This window comes from Dermochelys coriacea, chromosome 9, assembly GCF_009764565.3.
Source record: "Dermochelys coriacea isolate rDerCor1 chromosome 9, rDerCor1.pri.v4, whole genome shotgun sequence".
NCBI classification, from domain to species: domain Eukaryota; kingdom Metazoa; phylum Chordata; order Testudines; family Dermochelyidae; genus Dermochelys; species Dermochelys coriacea.
Window position 1 is genome coordinate 33012275 of NC_050076.1, and position 27140 is coordinate 33039414.

Here is a 27140-nt window from a genome sequence, read left to right on the forward strand (position 1 = left end):
TAAATGTTCTCTTAAAAGTGTCAGTTTAATCATTCTCTTGTTAAAAATGTTGCAACAACATTTTGTGATGAATATCTTCATTAAATATTAGTAGTTAAAAGAAGAGAAAAATTCAACCACAAGTTCTTGAGCTTGATGTAGGAACCTCACTGAGTGAAATCCATAGTCTGTTGTCAGGAGCTCAGATTAGATGACATAATAGTTTCTTTTGGTCTTAAAATCCATTAATCTATAGTATATTCTGTAGATTATAGACTATAGTAAATTCTAAAAAAAGGCATCTTAAGGGTAGGATATTTTTGTGTAAATATTTTTTTCTGCAATTGGTAGTATCTGCCATGACCCTTTTCTGTTTCTAATTAAAAAAAATTTTTTTCTTCATTTCATCTTCTGTAGGTAACAGACTTGATTTTCAGAGCAAGTCTAGCTTCCATTGACTGCAAATGGAGTTGTGGGTTCTCACAGCCTCTGAAGTTCAGTCCCTACCTGTTTTATGTATTTATCTAGCTTCTAATTACTTTCCACTCATCCCTGCATTTCAGCATAGTTGTGGTATTCTGCCTTTCCATAATATGTGCCCCAGCTCACTCCTCAGGCCACCACCTTCTGAATGATTCAGGAGCTTTGATACCAAGGGTAGGAGTCACAAATGTATTTAGGCACCTAACTCCCATTAAAACATCTGGAAATCAGTGGGAGTTAGATGCCTAAATACCTTTGTGAATCCCACCCCAGGTTACCTAGAGGGGGCACCACAGAGGCACTTGTAGTTCTGGCAGCTTTTCTACAGTCTTACTATAAATTCAGAGATACGGTCATATAATTGAAGTGCTGGGGAAGGTCAGGCTGAACAAACTCGTGAACTTGACTATTCAATTGTTGAACTCTGAGGGTGGCTTCTTAAAATAATTTGTCCTATACAGTTGCTTTCCAGCTGGGAAAGAAGAGATGCTTCGCTGAGAAAATAATTTTCATTCATTCAGTCCTATTTACTTTGTTTCTAGTAGTTGCTATGCTTCTGTCAGGCAACTAGTCAGGCTATCAACTTTAATCATGCCAATTGAAAGATGGTGAAGTTTTTCCATAATTTTCTCATCCTTGCACATACTGGACAGACATCTTCAAGATATGTAGATATGTAAGGAACTGACTGGGTAATCATCCAGGAGAGACATTTAAAGGAACAGCAGCTTTTAAACATTGTTTTAAAGGAAAATATATGTAGGATTTTAAGCTTAAAACGACCACAGGTTTTCTTTGTAGCTTTTTATTTGGGCACGTGGAAGACGGCCTGCCAAACTGGCTTTCCTGCTTGTGGCAACATAAAGCGTATATTCTAGAGCTGGAATTAATGGCATGGAAGATAGAGTTGTAACAGCAAATGGAGAAATAAAGATAACTCAGTAAAATTGTCTTGAATATAATGGTAGTTACAGGCATTGGACCCTGATCCTAGAATGAGATGCTTCTAGGTGGACCCCTGTGTATCATGGATTCCCACTGAAGTCAGTAAGACTCTGCATGGGTGCAGTGGTCTGCCTGTGCACCTCTTATTGCAGGATTGAGGCCATAAATTGTTAGGTCTTCAAGGCAAGGACCATAGTTGCCTCTATGGTTCCTTGCACCCACAGAGCCCCATTCAGCGTCTGGGGTCAGCGTACATGGTGTTCATTCCAGGATTGGGGACTGTGTTTGTACAGGGCTTTGTACAATATAGTTCTGATCCTGTCTGTGGGCAATGGGTCCTAGCAAGTTGTAAATAAAAATATTATTTCTAGGCTATTCTTCACTGACATTAGGAATGGACCTGCTGGTCAAAGCATCAAACAAGCTGTTAAGACCAGAGGATGATAGGAAGAATAAATAAGAAATAAGAAATAAAATAAGAAAGCTGAGCAGATAATTCAAAGTTTATAATTTGCTCAGAGCTGAGCAATTAAGTTCAAATTTTGCAAACATGTACATACAAGTAATTTTACAAGCATAAATTTATAGGACTATTTATGTGGGTAAAATTACTGACGTTGCAAGGGTCTGCAGAAGTTAGAGAGTAGGAGTGAACTCAGGATATGGGACTGACTACAGTCAAAGATGATGATGATGGTGATGATGGGGACGCTTCAGAAGACAAACACATGAGAGGATGCCAAAGAATATAATACAAATACAACCAAAGTCAGTCTGACTCTGAGCTGACCATCAACTAGACTGTGGGACTTGTATGCAGAGACATGACCAGGCTGGTTTTAGTGAAGGAACATGCCAGGGACAAGAATGAATGGTGATACTATACTGCTTCCCATGTCTGCAGAGATGCTCTGGGATGAAAAAGGGGAAAAAAGCAAGTGTTTGCAGAATCTGGCCCTGAAATAAAAAAAATTGATTTCTTTCAGTTTCTTGTGGTAGTTTTGCTTGGCTTTCAAGAAATGTTAAGGCTTCCTGCTCTGAGGCTATAGCAAGTTTTTGATGCAGCCTGGAACCAAAAGAACATTCCAACTTTTATAATTTGCATATACAGGCTTCACTATTTAGATTTTTATACTATAGATTGTAGTGCTATGACTATTTAAATTGAATCAAAATGAATGGTAAATTATAAAACATCGGCATGAGTAAAAAAACTATTTTAAAATCTTTAAAAGTAAGAAGTGTGAGCTTTAAAAAGCTGGAGAGTATGACAGTGTGCTGCTCATTCTGCAGATTATGGTATGCCAGTTTTGTCAAATGTTTTACTGCAGTTAAGTGTTTCATCTTTATCAATTAGAGTTACCATAGGACATCTATCTTGAGCATCTTTTTGGAATTCTAGCGAAGTATTTGAAGTGGGCTTGTTCTGAGTTTGATTGCTCATGTCTGGCACAGTCTCAAGTTTCCTCTGAATGGTAACAAAGACTGTAGAGTGTTGTTGGTACTGCTGTGAGAGGCATGCTTCCTTAGTCCAGGTAAGAGAGATCGTTTTGTTTCTGTCTGCTGTATAAGTATTTTGCAGAAAGTATTTGGTATTTTGGAACAGCTGATGTTTTTTTTTAATAAAGAATTCCTAGCATATTACATTTAAGACATTCCTGAAAGTTGCAAGCAAGAAAACTACAGTGTGTTGGGGGGGAGGGGTAAAGAATTAGCCTAGTTTGTCATTTACATGTCTAAACAAATAGATTAAAATTTGGGAATTATTTTACCTCCTCTTTCCTTAACTCAGTTGTCAGAAGTGGTGTTGGCTAATTAAAGCATTGAATGTGGAATATTGAATGTGGCCTCATGCCATTAAAACTAGCCAAAATGCTTATACCTATTTTAAATTGGTATAATGAACTTTGCCCTTTATGATTTATACGTTTGTTAGTTATTTTTCAAAAAATGTGCAAAAGGAGAAAATATTATTCTTTTTAGATCCTTAGAAATATCTTAAAAGTAGGTTAAGATGTATGTATTTTATTACATGGTATTTCACTATAATAACTTTTATCTAGTACAATTCTCTTGAAGTATTTGTGCTTTGAAAATGTCAGCTGTATTCTAATGAAGCCAGGGTATTGTTTGCTCATAAAGGGGCCAGTGCATTCCACTGCTTTATGGTTTATTATGAGGCACAGTGTGAGAGTGTGGGTGGCACCATTTGGTGTCTGCTTGTTGGGGTAGTAACTGCCATTATGCTAGATTTTTTTTTTTTTCATTTGGGTTGGCAAGAAAATATAATAAATGAAATCTTGCCTAGATCTGAACAATGTAAGTAAAGACTTTACTATTGTATGTTCGCAAGAAATGGAGTGAGTACACTTGAGATACCCGGAATAAGTGTATATACTTAAGTAGCCTGAAGTATGAGCAGTAGTACTCTGTGGGTTTTTTTTCCAATACATATGTTACCAAGACCAATACTACATAACTGTTTTAATTTAGCCAGAAATCTTTCTAATACTTTAGCTTTGTCAAATAAAGTTGTAATGTGATCATAATCATGAAAATAATAATAAATCCATGGAAGTAATCAACAAGATTTGATTTAAAAAAAAATGCACAACAGACTTTTGAGTTGGGAAACTCCTGATGAGGATTTGATTCAGAAAAAAAGAAACAGATGTCTCTCCTGTTACAATTGAGGTTGTTTCATTCAAAGTTCACAGTAGCTGATGAGGGTGAGGAGGTAATAAATCTGGCTTAACCAGATCGTGTCTAAAGAAAATTTATGGGAATTAAATTTTATTTGATGCTTTGCATTTTTAATTGCAGTGTAGTATCTTGGAAACTTTGATTTTCTTATTGTTGGCTTTTAAAAAAATCTGAGGTGTGTATTATCTGGGAATGAGTTAATATCTGCAAAAGTGGGTTTTTACTTGGGTTAAATCAAGTATAGGGAACTGACTTGGAAGAAATATTTTTTATTCAAATTCATTTTTTGCCCCAAATAACTAAATACTATCTAGATGTGTTAAAGCCAGCCAAAAACTTAGAGGTTATCTGAGGTTCAGTAGAAAAGCTTAAAATGAAATTCACATGTAAAAAGGCTGAGCTATTTTAGAGGTTAATTGTTCTGTTTGCTTCCTAAATAAAGTATAGTGATTGACCTAAGGGGCCTACATGTGAGCAAGATCTACAGCAATTAAAATATTTTGTCTATGAAGAGGGAGTCAGTTAGCTCATAGCTGTCAATTAATAGGGTGGGTAAGAGAGAGTGGTGGTTAACTGATTTATTTAAATATTTATGGAAGCCATGTGCTTGATACTTATTTTATATATTATATAATATAGCATCAAAATTTGTAATAGTTTGAATGGATCAAAGACTTGAGTTTATGTCCTTGATGATTAAACAATGTAGTTTTTTCTCTTGCTGTGTTGTTCCTTTATTCTATTACCTTACATAATTTTAAGATTTATTGCTAGTAAGATAAAGAAAATTTAGACTCTGATTCTCCAACTGGATTCATGTGGGAGGGGTCATGAATGCAGCTCCATTGAAATATTGGGCCTTCACATCAGACATGATCTGTAATGCTTCACATTTTTTGTAATAACCTTATGTTGTTGAAATAAGGCTTATCCTTATGCTGCACACTAAATTTGTTAGTGAGATCCAGTTGCAGGATCAGGACCATATGGGTGTAAGGGTCTGTTCCCAAAGATCCAGAGAATTGGCACCAAAGGCTTCAGTTCTTCAAACTTTTCTCCATGGGTGGGATACTACATTGAGCCTGAAGTTATTGGGACTCTGTTCAGGCTAGGGTGACTAGATAGCAAGTGTGAAAAAATTAGGACAGGGGGTGGGGGTAATAGGTGCCTATATAAGAAAAAGCCCCAAAAATAAAGACTGTTCCTATAAATCAGGACATCTGGTCACTCTAGTTCAGGCATAGAGATCTGCTCACATAAATCAACTTGCAGGTTTGGGGTTGCAGCTGTAAGCTCTTCATGGAAAGGGACTGTATTCTTTTCATATGACTGTACTACATCTAGCAATTTTTAGATGCTACTGTAATATAAGGGATAGCTGTATGAACGGATGATGATGTTTGATCTTACAGGACAATTCTCCCTGGCTGGGACAGACAAACCCTCTTTTTAAAAGCAAAATATTTACCATTTTCTTTTCCATCCTCCAGCATATTGTCTAGAGGAGTGTACAAGTTAAAAGATTTTTCTGTTTTGTTTTTTCTTCTCCCCACATCGGTGTTTCTCATTTTCAAATACTGGATGGTATGGTTTTGTTCCTTGAGGCTATAACTTTTTGTTTGTGTTTTTTTTTCCCTAATACAGGTACCAAATGAAGCAATTCACATCTCATGATATCCAATTATGTAGTACTTTCTATATTGCCTTTAAAATGTTTTAACTTCATAGAAATCAAATCATGAAGAATCATCACATATCCTTATTGCAAAATATCTTAAATATTTCACAACTTTTAGACCAGGTTTAGCTCTGCCAATTAAAAGCTCTCTAAGGTACAGTTTTTACTCTTTACAATGATTTAATTATTAATTCAGGATAAAACATGACGACCAAACGTTTCCCAAGTTGAATATTCATTCCTAGGTTTTAAATGTTAAATCTAATATGTTTCTTTCCTGTTAAATGCAAGGGCTTGCTTTCTTGTTGAAATGTATTCTCTGTTACCCCAATTGGGTGATGTATGCTTCCTTTCAGACATGGTTTGCTTCAAACAAGCAACGACAGATTTTATATATTCCCAAATTGACATTGTTTCTGACTGTTATTTCAACTAAGTTTCAGACCTGACAGAATTTAAACAGAAAAATAATTGAAAAATCTGTAGCTTTGTGTCTTTTATAAAAGACTGTAACATTATAGCAGTCAATGCTGTATGTCAGGGTGCAGTGTACAGACTAAGTATCTAAAATAAGTGTCGTGGAATGATTGACTCATAAAAATTGGCTAAATTTTTGTTCTATAACACAGCAACTTTAATTAATGAAGTTATAGGAGTAAAACTTAAATCTAAATATCATGTAAATGAAATTTCTGGTAATGTATGTAGATAAAAAGCACATCTTTCCCCTCCAATGTCATGTAAAGGCATAGGTCTCAATTCATTTAATACTGTTTGTATTTTCTAAACAAGAAATAGCATTAGTGGTCTTCCATGATGCACTATAATAATGGTGACAGATATTGACTGAAAAAAATAGATACCTCTCTGTCAGGAGAACAGCAGCATTTTAATGCACTTATTCATGATAGCTCCTTATTTTGAATTTGGACCAGTGATTAACAGTACTTATCTTGTTCATTGTTTTTTGTACAGTATGATTATAGATGCAGGCTTGATTGCTGGACAGGTTTTTTTAATGGAAAATAGTACCTGCAAACAAAATATTTGAAATAGTTAATATTTTCAAAAAGTAAACAAGTCCCTTGGATTATCTCTGAAGCTCTTGCCTTAAGTTCCTAAAGGAAGAATAACCTTTTAAAAAAATTACTTGGGTGCTGGTAGTGCATAGTGCTGTACACACAAAATACAAACAATGGAAATATGTGATGTGGGTTAGGCATACAGGAGTAATTGCTTTATTATTTGTATTGCCATACTGCCTAGGAGCCCTTGTCAGACCCAGACCCCAGTGTGCTGGGAGCTGTACAAGCAAAACAAAAATATGGCTCCTGCCCCAAAGCGTTTACTAGTGAATTATAAGATGAGACAACATATAGTTACAGAAGAGGGGAGTACAAGGAAACAATGAGACAATGATCAGCATGATAGGCAGTGGTATCTGCTTACCCAGCAGCCTAACCTTTGTCAAGTTTATTGAAGGCATCATTGCAAAGAAGAGTTTTAAGAAGGATAATGAGGTAGCAGATGTTTATGGAGAGCTCTTCCCAAGAGTGCAGGGCAGCTTGGGAGAAAACACAAAGCCATACTGGCTATTTTTTATTAGCACCTACGTATTATTTATGATAAGTGCTTAGTAAAATAAACAAAGTTGATATTCTGTGACCAAGGACTTTCCCATCTAGTGCAGACAGACAAAATAGTTAGATACCAGGGGTCATAATATGCTAATGATTATTAATAGTTATGTTTATCATGGCAATTTCTAGTGACCAACTGAAAGTAGGCTCCCATTGTGCTGAGTGCTGTACAAACACAGAATAGTAGATACTGTTTCACACGTGGATCACTGACTAAGTTCTTCAGGGCAGGGAGTATGTGTTGTGTCTGCACAAAACTTGAAAGGAGGATCTGGTAGATTTAGAATACTTGAGTCTTGTCTTCACTACAAAAAAAAAAAAGTGATCTCAGTTCAGGTTAGCTGACTTGAGGTAAAATCCTAGTGAAGACAAGGCAGGTTGTAGTTTTCACACAAGTTAGCAAGTTTGACCTGTATAAGCAGTGTTGCCTAGTGGATAGAGCAGTGGACTGGGACTCGAAGATCTGGGTTCTAGTCCCAGCTCTGCAACTGGTTTGGGGTATGACAATGGGCAAGCTACTTCTCTGCTCCGTGCCTCAGTTTCCCCATCTGTACAATGAGGATAATGATATCAAACTCCTTTTAAAGCTTTTTTAGAGCTATGGATGAAAAACCACTATAGAAGAGCTAGTTATCTATCTATGCTGATCCGTTTCATCCATATGAGAGGATTACTATATGTAGGGGATAAATCTGCCACTTTGTGCTCAACTATCTTTGCCTATGCTTGCATTATTGCTGATGCTTGTTCTGTGAAATGTGATAATTTGCATAATCTTGTTATTGTCTATGGTCCTCATACAAAGGACACTATTAATACTTAGCATTTATTTAGTGTTTTTCCATGTTTAAAGGCTTTACAGACACTGTGTAAGTTGATTACAGAATTGTGTTGAATACTCATTACTGAAGTCTGCTGTTTTCTATTCAAAGGTGACCTGTAAAGAGACAGGTCTGTCCTTTTTACATTTTTTATTATGTACAAATAAGTCCTGAAGGGATTTTAATCCTGCCTCTTTTTTTTTTTTAAACGTTAGACGTATCAAGTTTTGATATTCCTATTTTTGCTGGAATACTGGTAACCTCCAGGCTTGGTAATTGCAACTCATAACTAGGAATAAAGCCATGTCTACTGAGAAAATTTAAACCGATATAAAATACCGCATCCAATCTTTCATAACCATGAGCACTGTGAACCTGTCACCCCAGTGCTCTGCTCTCCAGTGAACAGACTAGTTCAAGAGCTGTGTCCTGATTTTCAAAGCCCTCCATGGGATTGGTCCTGGCTACCTGAGATCTCTCTCTCTCATGCCCCTGACCTCTCACTGCAGCTCTGTTCTACTTTTGCAGAGCTAGACCTAGAATATGGAACTCACTCATACAAGAGATAAGAATGATAGTGGGCCTTACTGCTTTCAAAACAAACTCATTTCCTTGACTTGGGGTGCACATGCACTGATCTACACAAACAGACTCTAGAAACTACTTTCTATTTTTAAATATATATGAAGTGATTGGCTAGTACGGTTGCCATGGTCATTTAAGTACCTGGACTATGACATTGTAAGGGAGTGAAAGTTGAGAGGATATTTTAATCACTGTTGAAAACTTTTTTTCTTAATATTTGTTTAACTCAAACACCCTGACAAACATGTGGAATTATTGCTCTTTTAGTGGAAGACTCAGAATTTTCACCCTTTCAGTGGAAGGTAAAAGAATAATTCAGCATGTGAGATATTTCTAAGGTAAAAATTCAGTAAGATCCCTTAGACCCTGCTGTAAAAGCCATTTCAGTCCATATTTATGAATCATAATGAAGCAAAAAAGTTATGCAAGAAGGGCAGGAAAAATGCATCTTAAAGGAGGTCACTTTAGATTGTTTTCTGATGCAGTGCATTTACCATCAAAAGGGGATTTGTGGAGAGACAGATTAGATAAAATAAAATAAAAGTCTGCATCACTGTGACAGTGAACTCATATATAAGCCATGGCTGAAGGATGATGCCTGTGTCAAATTTAGACTGTAGGCTTTTTTGGCAGGGTTTGTATCTTCTGCATTTGTAAAACAAACAGGCTAAAGGTGATCTTGTGTGGTCATCCAGATTGCTTTGCATAAGAAGTCACACTAAAAAATATTGACTCAAATACATCATCATTGCCACATTTTGAAAAAATGCTTTTGTGCCAAGGTAGTTGGGTTAGTTAGGTAGATGGACATAAGTGTTATGGACTTGGCCTTAAAACAAGAATGTTTGTTATATTATAAGCCATGAAATTAAGTTAACTATGTAATCTTATTACATTAATACTCAAAAGTCAGGACATGAAAGCATTAACTCAGTCACCTAGTACCTCCTCAATACTTTGTGGTAGATGTTTAAACCAAAAACTTTAATATATTAACATAAAAAGCACATGGGCATAGAAAATATAACACACAGTACTTGGCTGAGTTCACATTGCTTGGCTGTTGGTGTGGTAAAACACAGGCCCAGTGCAAGTGGAACTGAGAGAAGCAGCAGTTTCACAGATCTGAAAAAAAGTAATCGGATGGAAGCTATCTGTAGATGATTGAGTGCTGGGAGAAATTAAAGTACTGTAGTTGTCTGAATTGACTTCTTGGTAAAAAAAATAATGGTCTAAAATTTAGCAATAATATAAATTTAAGTCTTTTAAAACTATGTAAATATCAGTATAAAGAGTGGTGGATTTCTTTTGTTAAGGCCTTTATGAAATCAAATGAAAACTGCAGCAACACAAATCCTGAAATGCAGCAACATATTAGAGCTGGTTGGAAATTATCTGACAAAACTTAATTTAAGCAGAAACTGCTGATTCACTGTACAAAATATTTGGTCAGATCTATTGCAAATTAAACTAAATTTCTGTTGCTAGCTAGGCAACTTTCCATTGGAAACATGCTGATGTCCCAGGGTGGACAGCGCCCCAGCAGAGAGCCTTTCAGCCCTAGGATCCCCATTTGCAGTCATGTCTCTCAGGCCGCTAGGTTCAACCCACTCTACAGCAGGCAGCCACTGGATCTGGTGCTCCTAGGCTGGTTAGGCTTCTCACTCCACGGGAGGGGTCAACCCAGCCCCAGGATCTTGGCTTGGGCTCTTGGAACTGGATAAGCTCCTCACTCTGCATCAGAGACCAAGCTAGCCCCCTGGGTTCCTGTTGGAGCTAGGGCTGTCTAGGCTCCTTGGATCATGCCAGCCCTGGAGTTGGAGATTCAGAGGCTTCTAGTCTCCAGCTCCGCTGGGCTCCCTGCTTAAAGTGGGAAGCTTTAGTTTAGAAGCCCTGAGAGTTTCAGCTAGGCTCTAGGGCAGCCTTGCCATGCCAGAGCTTCCAGGCTCCCTGCTTGGAGCCTGGGAGCCCTAGCTCTAGCCTAGCTCTCCCATGATCTGCAGCTCTGGGGCAGCAGTGCCACCTGGACTACACTTGGGTACCCAGTCCACCTGGAGATGCTGCCCTGGACCCTTGGAGCCCATGTAATGGCTCAGCGAAAATGACATTCTTGTCATTTACTGACTAGTCAGTAGCAACAGCAGTTTCACATTTACTATCAGAAGCATCATGGTTTGTTTCCAAAATAAAAGTCTTCAATTCACTGAGAATTTTCAGTAAATTCTGATCTTGTTCTGATGTGGTACAAACCCACCTTCAGAAAACAAACTTCTGAAAAGTTTTGGCCAGGTCTAATTACTAACAATTTTTTGTTGGTTGATACAAGTTTAAGAAATGTGATATTAAAACATTTCAGATATGCATGAAGCAACATTTTTTTAATAAGCTGAAGAGGAGTTTAAGGCTTTACATGCCTCTCAATTTCATTTCTCTGTCTATATGTAATGTGATAATTTTTGAACTCCACATCTGGTCAATTCCAAGTTTTCAGAGAATGTTCTAAGCATCAATAGCCAGAACCCTACAGGTTTGTGGGGAAGATATCGGAGACACCTCGAGCCTCTGCCATATGTTGGAGCACAACCACAGCTTCCTGCACCTCTGCAATTTTCTGTACATCAAACAACTGTTTTATGGCATCCATTAATGCATTTCTGTGTAATAATATCCACCCACCCAGTAGAGTTTAATATGTTCATACCCTGAATGACTTGTCTCCCAGACAATAATAATGGAGGGGGGAAATGGGAGTGCACACAGGTTCTGGCATGGGGGTGGAATAGTGACCCCAATATTGTGGGAGGAGGAAATGGGACATACAGAATGCCTGGCATGGGACATTGGGAGACACTGGTATTGCAGGAATGGGAATGCACATAGAGTCCCTCCCATGGGAGGAAGATTGAGGGACCCTGGAATGGGGGGAGAATAGGAAACACTAGCATGAAGAAATGTGGGGGTACATAGATGCAGGCAAGAGAGGAAATGCCTTCACAGAAATGGAGCCCCTCAATCCACCTGTGTTAGGCTCCCAGGACCAGTTCTGATCCCCAAGATACTCCAGGAGCTTAAAAGTATGTTCTCCCAGGATTCCATCAAAGATGTGATCCTTCTGGGTTATGGTTTAACTTTCTCCAAAGACATGTAGCAAGTGTAGCATACAACACGCGCACACACTTTTCCCAGAGTCTAGCACATTATTGTCCTTTAATAGCATGAGAAATACACATCCATACAAAATAATAAATTCTACACCATTTCCCTGCCTCAGTTTCCTTACCACTCCAGAACATTCTTTGGGCGAGGGTCAGGATCCTCTGGAGGCACCTAGGTCCTTCTGCTGCAGATCATGGATTGTGTGCTAAAACATGGAGGCTTCTCCCCTCAATTCAACTCACCACTCACTTGGGCTGTCCATGCCCTTCCTTCCTTCCTGTCCACTTTGACTTATTTTGTCTTTTGGCAACTTTTAACTCCAAAAATCTCTCAGACCAGAGGAGGAAGTTCCTTATCCCAGCAAATTCCATTATCTATTGATCATTCAGAGAAGTGCTCCCCATTGTCCCTGATCTGGGGAAGATATTGACACAGCACTGCTAACCTATGATGGATACACATACAGAGGGGTATTGGTGATACAGCAGTTTTCCTAGGACATTCAGCATCTTTATTCAAAAACTGAAATTCTGGATGATGGTATCAGTAATCCCCTTCCATAAGGAAGGAATATGGTTCGTGGCTCTCTACAATAAAGAGTTTGTATATCCATGTGTACGTTCACCCATTACACAGAAAGTTTCTCCATTTTATGGTAGGCCAGGAACACTTCCAGTTTCGAGTCTTCCCTTTTGGGTTAGCTACTGTTCCCAAAGTATTTATGAAAGTTTTCTGTGGTAGCAGCCCAGATCATATGCCAGGGCTATATGATATTTTCATACTGGGAGATTGGCCTAGCAGGAGCCAATTGTCATCAGGAGGTCAGGTTGGCAACAGGGTTTCTACTACAACTTTTATTATCCTGATGTATTTGCATAAATGAAGAAAAGTCCATTTTGTTACTCAAAAGGACAATAGACTTTATAGGGGTAATGTTGGACTTGATTTTTGTGAAATCCCTCCTGCAGACAGGTTTCATACAACAAATAGCCTGATTTCATCTATTATCTGCAGATCACAAACCATAGTGTACAGGTACCTTTCCCTGTCAGGCCACATGGCTGTGTGCAGGTACTTGACAGTGTTTGCCAGACTCCATTTGCAGTGCCTGCAAGCGTGGTTCCCCTTGATCTACTGACCGAACAAGGACCATATCAACTCCAAAATGGCTGTTCCCACCAGAGTTATTACCCCCCTCAAAGGTGGTTGAATCTGGAAAAGGTCATGGTGGGCATTCCTTTCAGCCTTCCCAATCCCCCGGCCACCATCGTGGTGGACGCGTCCCTCCTGAGGTGGGGTGCTTAACTGGACAACCACATTGCTCAGGATACCTGGGCCCCACGAGACACCAGACTACACATAAACATATTGGAACTGAAAGTAGTCCACCGTGTGTGCAAGGCCTTCCTTCCACTCATACACTCACTCCATATACAGTGAATGTCAGACAATATTACCACTGTGGTCTGTATAAACAGGGTGGAGCGAGATCTCATCTGCTCTTCCTGAAAGTCACCAGACTGGAATTGTTGTGTCAGGAACTATATCACGATAAGGCTATGTACCTTCCAAGTATTCAAAACTTGTTTGCAGGCAAGGCCTTCTTGACAGGCTACGAGTGGGCAGTTCACAACACAGTCTTAAGAGAAATATTTACACAATAGGGTACTCCATTATGGCACCTATTCACATCCCAAACAAACAGAAAGCTCCCCTTATATTGTTCCAGAGGAGCCATGGGTCGTGACTCTTCTCCCAGGGTGATGTTGTTCTGCTGTCCTAGACAAACAACCTCAGATAAGTCTTTCCTCCCATTTCCCTAATTCCATAGGTCATAGGGAAGAAAACATAAAGCCATCATCATTCTCTTGGCATCATATTGGCTCAGACAGTTATGGATCATGGAACTTCTAACAATGTCTGCCCACCACCCAGTCAGGATCTGCCCATTCTGGGGTGTCCTAACCCAGGACAGGGATGGAAAAACAAAACAAAAAAAAAAAATCAAGCATCCCAATCTGGGCTCACTCCATCTCATGGCCAGGTGATTGGATGGCTGTTGGAAATAGAACACACATGCTCAGCCCCGTTCAGGCGATCCTTAACCAAACGATTCTACTACAACCTGCTATTTGGCCTAATGGAGACACTTTTTGGCCTGGGCACAACTCCACCAACATTCATCAGACACCTTGAGCATCCCAGTTTTTCCAGACTGTCTTTCTATTATTTCATTGCAATTACACCTATCAATTCATGCCTTCCTCCCTCCAATCGAGGGATGTTCCGTCTTTACTCGCCTATATTTTTCCTAAAATCCCCCACTTCCACTGAAGACAAGAGACTTCAGTCTCTTGATCTCTGGCTTGCCCAACGTTCTACCTGCAAAGAATCAAACCCATTAGGAAACCACCATGATTCTTTATTGCCATAGCAGAGAGATCACTTGGGCAAGCCATATCCTCCCAGAGAATTTTTAAATGGGTTTTGCGATTCATCTGAGAGTTCTACAAAATAGCAAAAATTCTTCTCTCTGTGGGTGTTACAGCTCACTCCCTGCAAGTACAAGCTGCCACCATGGCATCTTTATCTGACATCCCACTACAGGACAACTACAGGGCAGCCACCTAGAGTTCTGTCCACACATTCATGACATGCTATTTTGTAGGCCATGCCTTGGCTGCTGATGCAGCAGTAGGATCGGCAGTATTGCAAGCATCTTTTCTACTGGCTTGCACTTGCCTTTAGTCTGAACACTGCTTGTCCATCACCCACATGTGGAATATACTTGGGTACCATCACTCAACAAAGTGGAGGTTGCTTACTGTAACTAGAGGTTCTTACAGATGTGTGGTCCCTATCACTATTCCATTACCTGCCCTCCATCCCCTCTGCTTTGGATCCGGTTTGGACTTGTGGTAAGAAGGAGTGGAGAGGCGTTGTCCCAAACCCCCTTTTACCATCAGTCAGGAGCACGAGGAGAGCTACTGCGCATTTGTGGGTCAACAGACACTGCTTTGAAGAATTTCCAGACTCCGTTTTGTGGCGTACACGCATACCCATTTGTAGAAGATAGATAGGGATCACATCTCGAAGAACCTCCAGTTACAGTAAGTAATCTCCACTTGTACAGACTGATCCAGAGAATCACCACAAGGATATACAGCCCCAGGTATAAGGCAGGAGGTTCTGGAAGTTGCAGGGAGTCCCTGAAACAAAAGGGAATGGGAGGGTGGCAAACAGGGAACTTGTGGGGGTGGAATGAAGGGATGCAAAGAACCCTGGTGTGTGCAATAAGCTAGACCTATGCAAGCTACAAAGTGTGTGGACAACCCCCCTCCCACTTTGATAGGCATGTTACAGGCCATCAGCTCACGGAAGGCCTCAAACAGGTTTTCTCCTACCAGCATGCTATACTAAAAGCCTGCCTGTGCAACAACTATTTTTATTTGTAGCTGGCTACATGGGAGCTACCCACACTTGTAATTTAAGTCCATGGCTTATTAGCATGGCACATCTCGTGATCACTACATATCCAACTCAATTTTGATGAAACTTGCCATTACCATCTTGTCCAAATACTTGGTTTTTAAGTGATAGTTTCAGTCACTGATTGAAGCTGTGATTGGATCATAAGGATCAGGTGCTGTCGGTTGAAGACCAGCATATAGCATAATACTTTTGCAACAACTCTTAGATAAATTATTTTTTAAAATATCAACTAACACATGGATATGCTTTGTTCTCTGAGTGGTCGCACATGTCTATTCCACTCAGGTGTGTGTTCAAGAAAAGGACACATTTCCAGAGATCTGCACCTGAAGCAGCATTTGAGGGAGCAGGCACTGAGACTCAGCTTAGTTCCAGGCCTTTGACAGATCACCCAGCCTCTTGGACTGCTAGGGAGGCTGTAATGGTCCCTGACAGATGCATGGACTTAGATTCTTCTCCTCTGAAAAGGAGGACTTGGTCTTTCTCTTCATGGCTTCCCCAAAAGAGGACCCATAAAACAGACCCAAGCCACTCCAGCACAAAGGACTTTTCCTCCTTTTCACAGTATATGCACACCCCATCCCCCTTTGGGGCAGGACAGTGATATCACCAGTTAGTTTCCCTGGCAGCTCTTGGGGTGGCCACAGTACAGTCCAGAGGCTGAGGTTACAGCCTAATGGCCAGAGTGAATATGGTGGCCCTCAGACATAGAGCAGCACAGCCAAATGGCTAGAGTCAATATAGCAGGTAAAGGGGGGTGACAGCCTGGGTAGGGAACCCCAGGTCTGCCCAACTCCACCAGGCCCTGATCTCACTCAGGTGAGAGATACCACTCACTCACCTTCCCTGAGTCATTTCCTACCATAGTTCCAGAAGCTGCTGTCCATGGGGCATCAGGGTCTCCGAGCTCTTCAGCATGGAGATCCTCCAGGGATCCTTGGGTTCCAGACCGCCAATCCAGCTCACACAGTGTCTGGTTCTTGCAGGCAAGGGCTGTGGCAGCACTTCAGCTGGAACTTCAGCCAAAGGTCCTTCCCCTCCAGTAGTCAGCCTAGAATAAGCTGGTCTGCTCCCTTTTATACTTAGGAAGCAGTTGGAGCATGCCCAGCATGGCCTGAGGGGCAGGACTTCCACCACCCATAGTGTGGGGTTAACCCTTTCTTCTCCAGTGTGGGGCATGCACATCCCCTCGCACTCCTCTTTGAAGAATGACACAGAATATCTCTAGAACTTCTCAGGTACTCAAGGGAGAGCTGGGCCATCAACCCTTCTCCTTGGGGAACATATCAGTACCATGCTGTTGACTCTTGTACAGTCTGTGGGATGTCTATTGAGTCTGGTACCCATGGACACTGTTCCGGCACCAGCTTTATCAGTACCAAGCATAGGCGCTGACTTCCCCTCTGCCCAGTGCATGCTCGACACCCTGTTCCTGCAGTGCCCTCGCCCAATCCCCATTCCACTGCTTCCCCAAAGACCCTATCCCATCAAGTTCTTCACCATGTCCAGGGCCTAAATTCAGCTGGACTCCATTGGAGAAGAGCTCTGGTAAATATTTTCAAACCCATGGGAGCCCTGGCGCCTCCTGTGGGATTGGAGCCCCACGGGTCCATCCCACCGTAGGGCTAAAGCTCCAAGCTCCTGCAGCTGAAGCCGGCAGCCCCAAATGGGTGGGGGGCAGGCTCCAGGAAATAATCTCTCAGAATTTAAGCCCTGACCATGTCCATTTCGTCTGTCTCGTTGATTGTCTGGGACTCATGCAGAACAAAGGAAAGTTGTCATTAGTTCCAAGACAGAAAAGTAAGTTAATTGAAGGCCTAATCAATTCAACTAAATTGATGGCTTTTCTCCCTCAAGACAGATTTCAGGTGATTGTCCTGTTGAGCCCATCTCTCAAGTCTCGCCCCATCACCACGGTCCAGGTATGTTTAAGTCTACTAGGCCACATGACTTCATGTGCTTAAGTGACCCTGCTTGTCATGCTAAGCCTGCACATCATTCAGGGATGGCTGAATGTAGTCTATCAACTGAAGAAACTGTCCTTGGACAAGTTGATCAGTGTTCTTTCTGTTATCCCTAGAGTGGTGAATGTGGAGGCGTACCATTTGCTTGCCCCCTTCCAATCAAGAGGATGTTACTGACCTCTCTCTGATAGAGTGAGGTGTGCAACCTCGGGATTTGCAAACCCAAGCTTTGTGGATGGAGCAAGAAAGCAGCTCTTCATATCAGTGTTCTGGAGCTTTGAACAGTTCACAACATCTGTCATGCTTTTGATCGTCACATCAGTGGCCCAGATACTCATTGACTATACATCTGCAATGTACTGTTTGAACAAACAGAGGGAGCACAGTCGACTAAGCTCTGTTGGAAAGTGATTAAACTCTGGCACTTTTGCATTAAGGAAGACATAGCTCCATTACTGCTCATTTACCTGGCTCCTGAATCAGTTGGCCAACTATCTCAGCAGGAGTTTCTCCTGGAATTATGAATGGTCCCTAAAGAACAGTGTGTTGAGGACCATATTCAAGGCCTAGGGGATTCCATCAGTCAACATTTGTTTGCAACAAAAGACAACAGGAATTGTTGTCAGTTTTGTTCTCAAGCAGTTCATAGTTCAGGCTCAATGATTGATGCCTTTCTGCTGAGATGCGGAGTGGCACTCATGTATTCCCCCCCTATTCCGCTCATCCCTCAGGTCAGGTCAGATTGAAACAAGATTGTGCCAAGATAATGCTCAGTGAACCAGCATGGTCAAGATTGTGCTGCTTCTCAGATCTTCACAGACTCTTCAACCCCCAAGACCTCTGTCTTTTCTTCCAGAGATGTGGCTCCGAGATCCAAGCAGCCTGCACTTCATGGCATGGCTTTTGAGTGGGTAGATCAAGTGGGAAAAGACTGTTTCATGGCAGTTCAGGAAATACTTATTAGTAGAAAGCAATCCACTAGGAAGCGTTTCTCGATCTGCTTCACTAGTCTGAGAATTTAGCCAGCAGGTGCTATGATCCAGGATATTTTAGAGTATCTGCTTCACTTTAAATCCTTGGGTCTTTTCTGAGTTCGCTGAGAGTCTGCTTAGCTCCATTGTCAACAATCCTTCTTCCCATTTAAGGGAAGTCATTTTTTTTCAAACCCCATGGTTGTTACATTTTTAAAAGGCATTTGTTTGCATTTTTCCTCCTATAAAAGACATACTTTTGGACCTTAACACTGTACTAGTGGCCCTGATGGGTCCTCCCTTTGAGCATTTGGCAACCTGTTCTTTGCCTTATCTCTGTCAAAAGATATCCTTTCTCATTGCAGTTATATCAGTCAAAAGAATGGATGAGCTTCAGGCTGATGGCAGGTCCTCCATGTACCCAATTATTCAAAGATAAAGTAGGCTTGAGGTCACATCATCAGTTTTTAATTAAGTAGTGTGGGCATTTCATTTGACCCAGATAATATGCCTGTCTGTTTTTCCCCCAAAGTTGTACTCAAATGAAGATGAAGAGTACATCATACTTTGGATGCAAGGCAAGCACTGGCCTTTTGTCTCGACAGCACTAAGCCCTCTAGTTTATCTCCTCAGCTCTTTGTCTCTTTTGCTGACAGAATGAAAGATCAGGTAATTTCAGCACAAACCATTTCCAAATGGATTATTTCTTGCATTAGCCATTCACTGCAAGGACTGTTGGCCCATTCAACAAGGGCTCAAGCTACCTTGGTAACATTTTTGTGGGATATTCCCATATTACTGGACACTGGTTCTCTGGGCATCTCTCCACTCACCATTGCACCATCACAACTTCTTCAGGATCTGATTCAAACTTTGGGAAAGCAATCCTACAGTCACTATTTAAATAGATTCTGAGTTCCACTTCCAAACAGCACTGCTTGTGAGTCACCTGAGTGGAATACACATGTGCAGCCACTCAAATTAAAAAGTATTACATCTTCAAGAGGTGGTTCACATGTGTATTCCATGACCTGTCCCCTCTGCCTTGGTGTCTTGAGACATGTTTCATTTCAAAGGAACTGAGGGGGGTCAGAGCAACACCACCCTTTTATAGCCTTGGGAGAAGCCAGAAGAGTTCCAGGGTGCATGCACTGCCCCATCGGGTACTGCTGCCAGAAAGATCTCTGATTCCAGCGTGCTGGGTGTGCATACACCTGAGTGAAATACACATGTGAATCACATCTTGAAGAACAACAGTTACAGTGCAGGTAAGTAACCACCCTCCCCCCCCACCCCCATTTGTGTATGTTCTGGTTAAATTTTGTCGTTGAAAGTTTTCATGGAAGAAATATGGTTTAAATGAGGTACAGAAAGGGAGGAAGTTCTGAGCATCAGTGAGTCATGGAAGAATGAACAAGGGCAAATAAGTAACGGAAACAAAATAACCATTTGGAAGGGAGATTTGGGAAATGCTTAGATAGCAGGAACTGGGAGTAGTGGGAAATGATTATGGAGGTCTAGACAGAGGATTGTACAGCCTTGCAGTTGAAGATAGAATGTTTGAACATGGTGGCGAAGGAGACGGGGAAGCCAGTGAAGGAATATGAGGAAGAGTGACTTAAACAACATGCAAGCAGGATAGTTTTTACAAATAGCATTTTGTATAGCCTAGAAGAGGATGAAATGAGATGGTAAGAGGTCAGAATTGAAGACATTGATCTTGACATGGGTAGGAATTTTAATTTGAAGATGAAGAGGGAAGGGAACTTTTAGTGAAGCCTTAAGGATGAAGGCTTTGGCATTAGCCTGGCTACAAATTGGCAAAGGAGACAAATCATATGACACTGAGGTTGTGAGCCTGGGGAAAGGATGGTGTTGTCTGTCAGTTTATGGAAAAACCCAGAAGAGAGGGAAGATGAGAGATTCAAAAATCTGTTTTTGTTATGGTTAGTTTGAGATGATGGCTGTGTATCAAAGAGGTGATGTGAAGAAGCCATTCAGAGATTCAAGATGCAAACAACAGAAAAAGTTTAGAGGTAGCAAGAGAAATTTGAGATTTGTCATCTTAACAATAACTAAAACTGTGGAAATGGATGAAGTCACCTAATGCAAAAGTATAGAGGGAGAAGAAGATAGAGCATATGGATGAAGACAGAATCCTGAGGGACTCTGATGGAACAGGAAAAGATGGAAGCAAAATGCATGATCCAAGAGATAGGAAGAGAACTAGGAGGGTGCAGAATTGTAAAAATCCAGGGAGAAGAGCAAGTGGAAGCTTATGGGAGTAGTCAGCTGAGGTTAAAGTGGTTGATACCTTGAGGAGGACAACTCCGGCGATGATGCCCTTAAGCCTGAGAAGGAGGAAGTTGTTAGTGACATGAGTTAGAGCAGTTTCATTGGCATGAAGAGGTGGAAGCTGGATTACAGGGTATACAGAAGAGAGTTATAGCAGCGAAAGTCAAGACAATTGGTGTACATAGTCAAGAACCTTAGATCCAAAGGGCGATGGGCAGTAGAAAGATAAGTGGGTCAAAGGGATTTTAGAATAAAGTATGTTACAGCATACTCAAAGGCTGAAGGAAAAGAATCAAGGTGGTGGAAAGAGAGGTTTAGGACTGGTTTCATTAGCCATGGGGAAAGTGGATATGCAATATCAGTAGGTCGCCTAGACCACTATAGAGATTCAGATGTTGTTTGGTGGGAACAGAGATTTGCCCTCTGCATGCTCTTGCGGGGCGGGGGTGGGGGTCAGGAACAGTTTTTCAAAATGCTGGTATAGGCACTTTGCCTGGACACCTGTGGACACATACAGGAACTTCCCCCAATGATCTACTAAAGTCTGTATCACCATTCCGCATTAATCCTTCCTGTCAGTATACTTATGGGCTTATTAAGACAGAGGGATGGAGCAAATTGGGAGCATTGGGTTTCAGCTGTTTAAATGCTTCTGTGATCTGATAGCTTGTCAATCATAGAGTATGCATTAACATGCAAACCTCCATGACAGGAGTACCAGTTTTTGACTTTCCATCACCACATTGGTGCGCAATACACAACTATTTGTTGATGGTTTGCAATGGGAACTACCACTCTCGCATTGTGAACATAGCCCTCATCCTGGTAAGGTAACACTACAATGACAGCACTAGCCCACTGTAAGTATACAGAAAAATCATCCAGGTGTGGGTCTATTTTTGTAGGCACACTCATGAGTTTAACTTTTTATATTAAAGTATGTGGCAGCCAATGGATTCCTCTTTTTTGTGGAGACAAGAGGATATTATTTCAGGAAGTATGTAAGTTAATACGTAACTTTTAAGGTAGGTAAAAATCTGGGGCCTGGTGAGTTGACAGTGTCTCGTTAAAAGACCTTGACCTTTTGTGAGGGTATGTTTACAAAGTACAAGAAAAAGAAGAAACTCACATATTTCAAAATTTGACATAAGAAAGAGGTCACTAAAGCATTACTCATAGCTTACTGTTTAAGGGAATAATTTAGAAATCTGTTTTTTTATCACTTTTCTTTAGGTAACATTTCAGTAATTGCATTACCAGTTTCCAGCACCAATTCCCCAGCTAAGATTTTGCCAAAAACCTTAGGACCAATAAACGTGAATGTTGGACCCCAAATGGTAAGTACTCTAACTCTGGGCAACTATATGGCTGACTTTCTGTTTACTTAACATAAAAAGGTTAATAGTGAAAGTACAAACTACAACTGCAGCTTCTCCTCCAGCTATAAATGCCGTTGAATAGACAAAAGTGCTTCCCCTTGTATCCACAGGTAATGCAGTAGGTATAGGGTTCTTGGCACTCTACCATAACACCACTCCCAGGAGAGATTCTGTATGGGCATACCTACATGTTCTAGAGTGAGTGGAGGCTCCTTGTGCAAAAATATACAGCTACACCTATTACATGACATTTTTCCTTTAATCAAAATTATATTGAAAAAAAATTTTTCCCCTCCAGAATGTTGCCGCTACTGTTGAATATTTTTGTGTGTTACATTCCCTCCACACAAGAGACGAGGGAGTGCCTGGATTCTGTTATGTGCCTAGAGTTTCAACTTACTGTTATATCTATAAATGCTGCTAAAAATGGTCTGGTGTTGTCTATACTAGCTAAGCAATGTACGGCACTGGTTCAGGAGGATCCATTTTGAGAACTATTTCAGCAATAGATCAATTTCTTAATGGATAGGACATTAGTAGTCTTGCATGCATAAACTAGACGTTGTAGTAAACTATTGCTTGGAATACATGATGACTTTGGCCCATATACAACATCCATCCAAGGCGTTTTACAGTAATTTATTGTAATGGTTTCTAGTTTGCCAAACCCATTGTCTCAAGTGGTTTCTGTCCAAGTTGGACAGGAAACCACAAGCACTATAGCTAGTCCTCCCAACTTTATTTCCCAGTGTACAGCGTCTTGCATTTGGTATTAGCTAAAAGCTTTGCTCTAGAGTAGTACTGTGCATTGTGGAATTGGTGTTTCAGAAGTTCCTGAAAACACCGGTAAAATGAACTTTGTAAAACATGCACTATAATGATGATCTAGAATGTTTTTATGAAAAACAGTGTTGCTATGTGGATGCCATAAGTGATTGCAAAGAAAAAGAATGAGAGAGAACCACCAAGTTCATACAATTATTGCCCTGCAAACACACTTCCAGTGTGTGCATATGATTGTTTTTGTTTTTGTTCTTTGCAGAAATGTAACCTGTGATTCACAACTATTGGCCACTGGTTTAGTTCCATCAGTGATAGCAATAGTGAAAGCTGTAACATAGAAATGGAAATTGGACATTTTTACCACCCTGTCATCTCCCTCATCTGAGCACACACATTCTCTCCAGGGTTAGACAACACAGTGGTGAAAACTCCTGACCTGCCTGAGTCCTGTCATGCTACAGCTTTCTCTGTTGCTACCACAAATGCTGAATTATGATTTCTGTTGCTGACAGTTCATACAGCCCCTGCCTCTTAAAAAACGTGTGTGAGGGTGGGGTTGAGGGGAGATATAAGGGGCTGGAAATTACATCAGCCTCTAAGTGTAAATTCTAATAAATGTTTGGCGTGTGTTTACTTATCAGGAACAACCCATTTCTGTAGAGTAGAGTAAACTGAACAATTGAGTACTCTTAAGGGATACTGTAAAGTTAAAAACCATACTTCTGTTTGAATTATTTTATCTTCTGTTAGAAGGAACACCCAAGATTACTATAGCTTGAAAAATATTGGACAGAAAATGACTGTTCATTATTTTGACAGTTTTAGACTTCACTGGGGCTATTCATGTGAATAAAGTTAAACACACACGGCACAATCCTGCAAATTTACCTACTTTATCAATATGAGAGTTCTTTGTGTAGAGATAATTTAAATATAAATCTTTTCTATAGGCAGCTCTTCTTTTTTATTGTGAGTTTTTTCTCACAGTAACAGGAAAGAGAAACTTTAAAAAAAATAGATAGGAAAACATGGTTGCATAATGACAATATTTGATAGGAGAATCCAGCGGCAGGTTTAGGAATAATTTCAAACTCTAAACTCAACTTAAATCTGGTCCTTTTTAAGAGACGTGTAAGAGGGTTTCTTTGAAATACTCCCCATCTATTTTGGCAGATGCACACTGCCCAGTGATCCAGTTTTGGGTAGCCAAGGTCTTCTATGAATCTAAATGTCCAGTTAAAGTCAAATGTAAGCCAACCTATGGACACAATCCTACTACATTTTATATGACCTATTTCTTCACTGACCTCTTATTTTAGGAAAAGAGAAGCTATTAGTTTATCATCATATTACACTTAATCTGTGGGGGATTTAATTTGACACTAGGTTGGATCTTTGTTTATCTCCTCCTCTTGCTGCTTTTAGGAAGAAGAGCATGCAGCCAGTCATACAGAGCACACATTCATGACATCTGCAGTAAATTTAGTGGGCAGAGCCAGGACAAGCTGTTGGAGATAGAAAACTGGCTGCTGCTACTGCTTCCACCATAATCAGACTCAGGGCTTGTCTACATTTGACACCCAAAAGGATTTTCCCCAAAAGTCTTTCTTTAAAGACTCACAAAGTGAATAGTGGGCATAACCTTATTATTTTGTAACCAGTTAGGCCTACTTTCTGCCACAGCAATTTTGATTGACTGGTTTCTGGTTTCACACTTTTCTTATTTACCAAGCATGGTCCTTGAGTTAAATCAATAGGCTTTTCTGTTTGGACTAATTCAGTCTTTCTATTCCTCTTTCATACCTTTTCCCATCAACATTTGTTATTTTAGGTTATTGTGACATCTTATGAACCTTCATGTACTTTTTACAGTTGAGCCTTACATTTAGAGTGAATTTGTAGGCCCAATTATCACAACACTCGTGACTATGCTGTCTGAGCACATTCGAACACCTCAGCAACGTGACTAACATCTTAACGTGTAATATGTAGTTCTTTTCTCTCCTCTCTGGGGAAAACTGCATGTATATTTTTTAAAACTTACATTTAAAAAATTAATATATGCTATGTATTTTTACTAGCAAAGGCCAGATTGAAGAAAATGCACCAGCTTTGAATGGAAGTTGGTGTTATTTGTGGTGGTTCTTAGATCTTGTGGGAGTTCATAGAATCACAGGGTTAGAAGGGACTGAAAGGGTCATCTAATCTAACCCCCAACATCCCATCTTGGACAGGCCCCTGAGAAAGGTGTGCCTCTTGCATAAATGAGCTTTACTTTTGCAGTAGACGACTCTATTGTGTCGAAGGAGTGGAGTTATTGACTACAGTTCTTGTCCCAGAGCGTTAGGTGATCTCTGAAGGTATCCAGGCCCCAGAACATTAAGCATATTTAACATAAGATATTTCTGAAGGTATCCAGGCCCATGACCTTGAATTTGATGTAATATTCTATGCGGAGCGAGCATAGTAAATGAAAGCTTGTAAAATGTGCTTGTGAAAGCCTATGTTACTGTGGAGACATGCTACTGATATTGTATTAATTGCAGTTCCTGAGGGTTGGTGGTTTCATGCCTCACTGTATTGCATTGCTGTACTCCAGATGGGACATGACAAAGATGTGTATTACTGAGGCCAGGTCATTGTCCGCCAGGATGGGATGCAGTGCCGTAACCAGCCATACGTGGTAGAAAGCATTGCTTGCAGTGGCTGTTGTATGAGAGCTTATGTGAGGAATCCAAGAGTGCTCTTAAACTGTGTTCTGACTTAACCAGTTGTGGACAGCTGTTTGATGATACTCCGTATGAGTTTCATTTTTATCACATCATTTACAGAGTGACCAAAATTATGCATAATATTCAGAATTTAACTTCTATAGAGGGAAAATTCTTCTTGCACAGTATTTCTCCATATGTATTGTTGTCCTCACCTGAGTGATCAGCAATTTCAGGATCTTTCAGCTGGTAGTTACCGTTGGTGGAGAGAAACTTACGTTACAGAGTCAGGAATGTTGATATTTATTTACACTATGTAGGTGTTCTTGTCTACACTATGCACATGAGTCTTGTTATTCTTAAAGTAAAATGCACCCAATCACTCACAGGTAACTCCGTAAACCCAAACTCAGTCACCATGAGCAGCCACCAACAAGAGGTGCCTTCATTAGTGTTCTCCAAGATCTTCATGTATCCTCTCAATTGCCATGAAACCTCCCCTCCTGGCTACCCTATCACTTTTCAATCAGTAGCCAGAAGAGCAGCATATGATTCACCATCAGCAGATTAATCACTCTGCTCTCTGTGAATCTAATATTACTACAGTATTACAGAATTTTGTTTGCCTTTTTCCTAACTATTTTGCTGTACTAAATTCTTTCACCTGCTTGGTTTCGTGTAATGTAGAGCAAATAGGAATGTGCCCATTTTCTTCTGCCTGGATTACTTGTATTACCTTAGATTGAAATTCATAAAGTACTTGTGTTTTTAAAGTCACTCTGACGCTTATTCTCCTCCTCCACAACATAAAACTGGGTATATGCTTGCCCCCATACCTATCAGCAAATGTTGCTCCCTTTCTGCAGGTACCTTCTTCCACATTATTGGTGTATAAAATGGTCTTACATGTAATATTGAAACATATGGCATCACTAGTTGACGTCACACAAAAATAACCTTTGCCTTTTGCTAGCCAGCTTCTTACCTTATCTATCTGCTAGGGTGACCAGACAGCAAGGCTGAAAAATCAGGACGGGGGTGGGGGGTAATAGGAGCCTATATAAGATAAAGCCCTATAAAATATTGGGACTGTCTCTATAGAATCAGGACATCTGGTCACCCTACTATCGGCTGACATGGTAACTCAATTTTTTGAGATAGTTCATAAACCTGAGTTCACAGGTAATCCCTCTAGCTTTTTGTAACAATGAAAAATTCAAGCAAGCTTGAAGAGGAGGTTATTGTCTACCTTGTTAACTCTTCTATGTTTTCATGAGACTTTTTAAAAGGAAAAGTGAATGTTAAACTTTGTGATTCTGCTTCCACCCTTTTAATAAAAATACAAACCCCACTCCCATAGCTTTTGGAAAGAGATGGGTGATCATGGAGATATTTCTTCTGCAAATTGAAACATCTATTCCCTTGAGAGTGATTATCTTCTACCATCTTCAGTAACATGCTCTGTCAAGCACAGCACCGAGCTAACTAAAATTAGCCAAAAATGCAACAGTTTACATGTAAAGATATTGATCATGATAAAGAAAAATCTATATGA

At 40.4% G+C, this 27140-nt stretch overlaps 1 protein-coding gene across 20 annotated transcripts in view; it reads left to right on the forward strand.

Annotated features, from left to right (window-relative positions):
* The window catches only part of TFDP2 (transcription factor Dp-2), a 168478-nt gene that overhangs the window by 71092 nt on the left and 70246 nt on the right, over nt 1-27140 (forward strand). For 16 of the 20 annotated variants that reach the window (XM_043492900.1, XM_043492899.1, XM_043492896.1 and 13 more), the window contains one exon: nt 21946-22049. The exons of 1 other annotated variant lie outside the window; for it this stretch is intronic. In XM_043492900.1, coding sequence (XP_043348835.1) covers nt 21946-22049 — 104 coding nt within the window. Of the gene's footprint in view, nt 1-1263; nt 2943-21945; nt 22050-22201; nt 22290-27140 lie in introns of those variants that run through there. 3 more of the 20 variants (XM_043492903.1, XM_043492905.1, XM_043492902.1) reach the window with 2 other exon arrangements.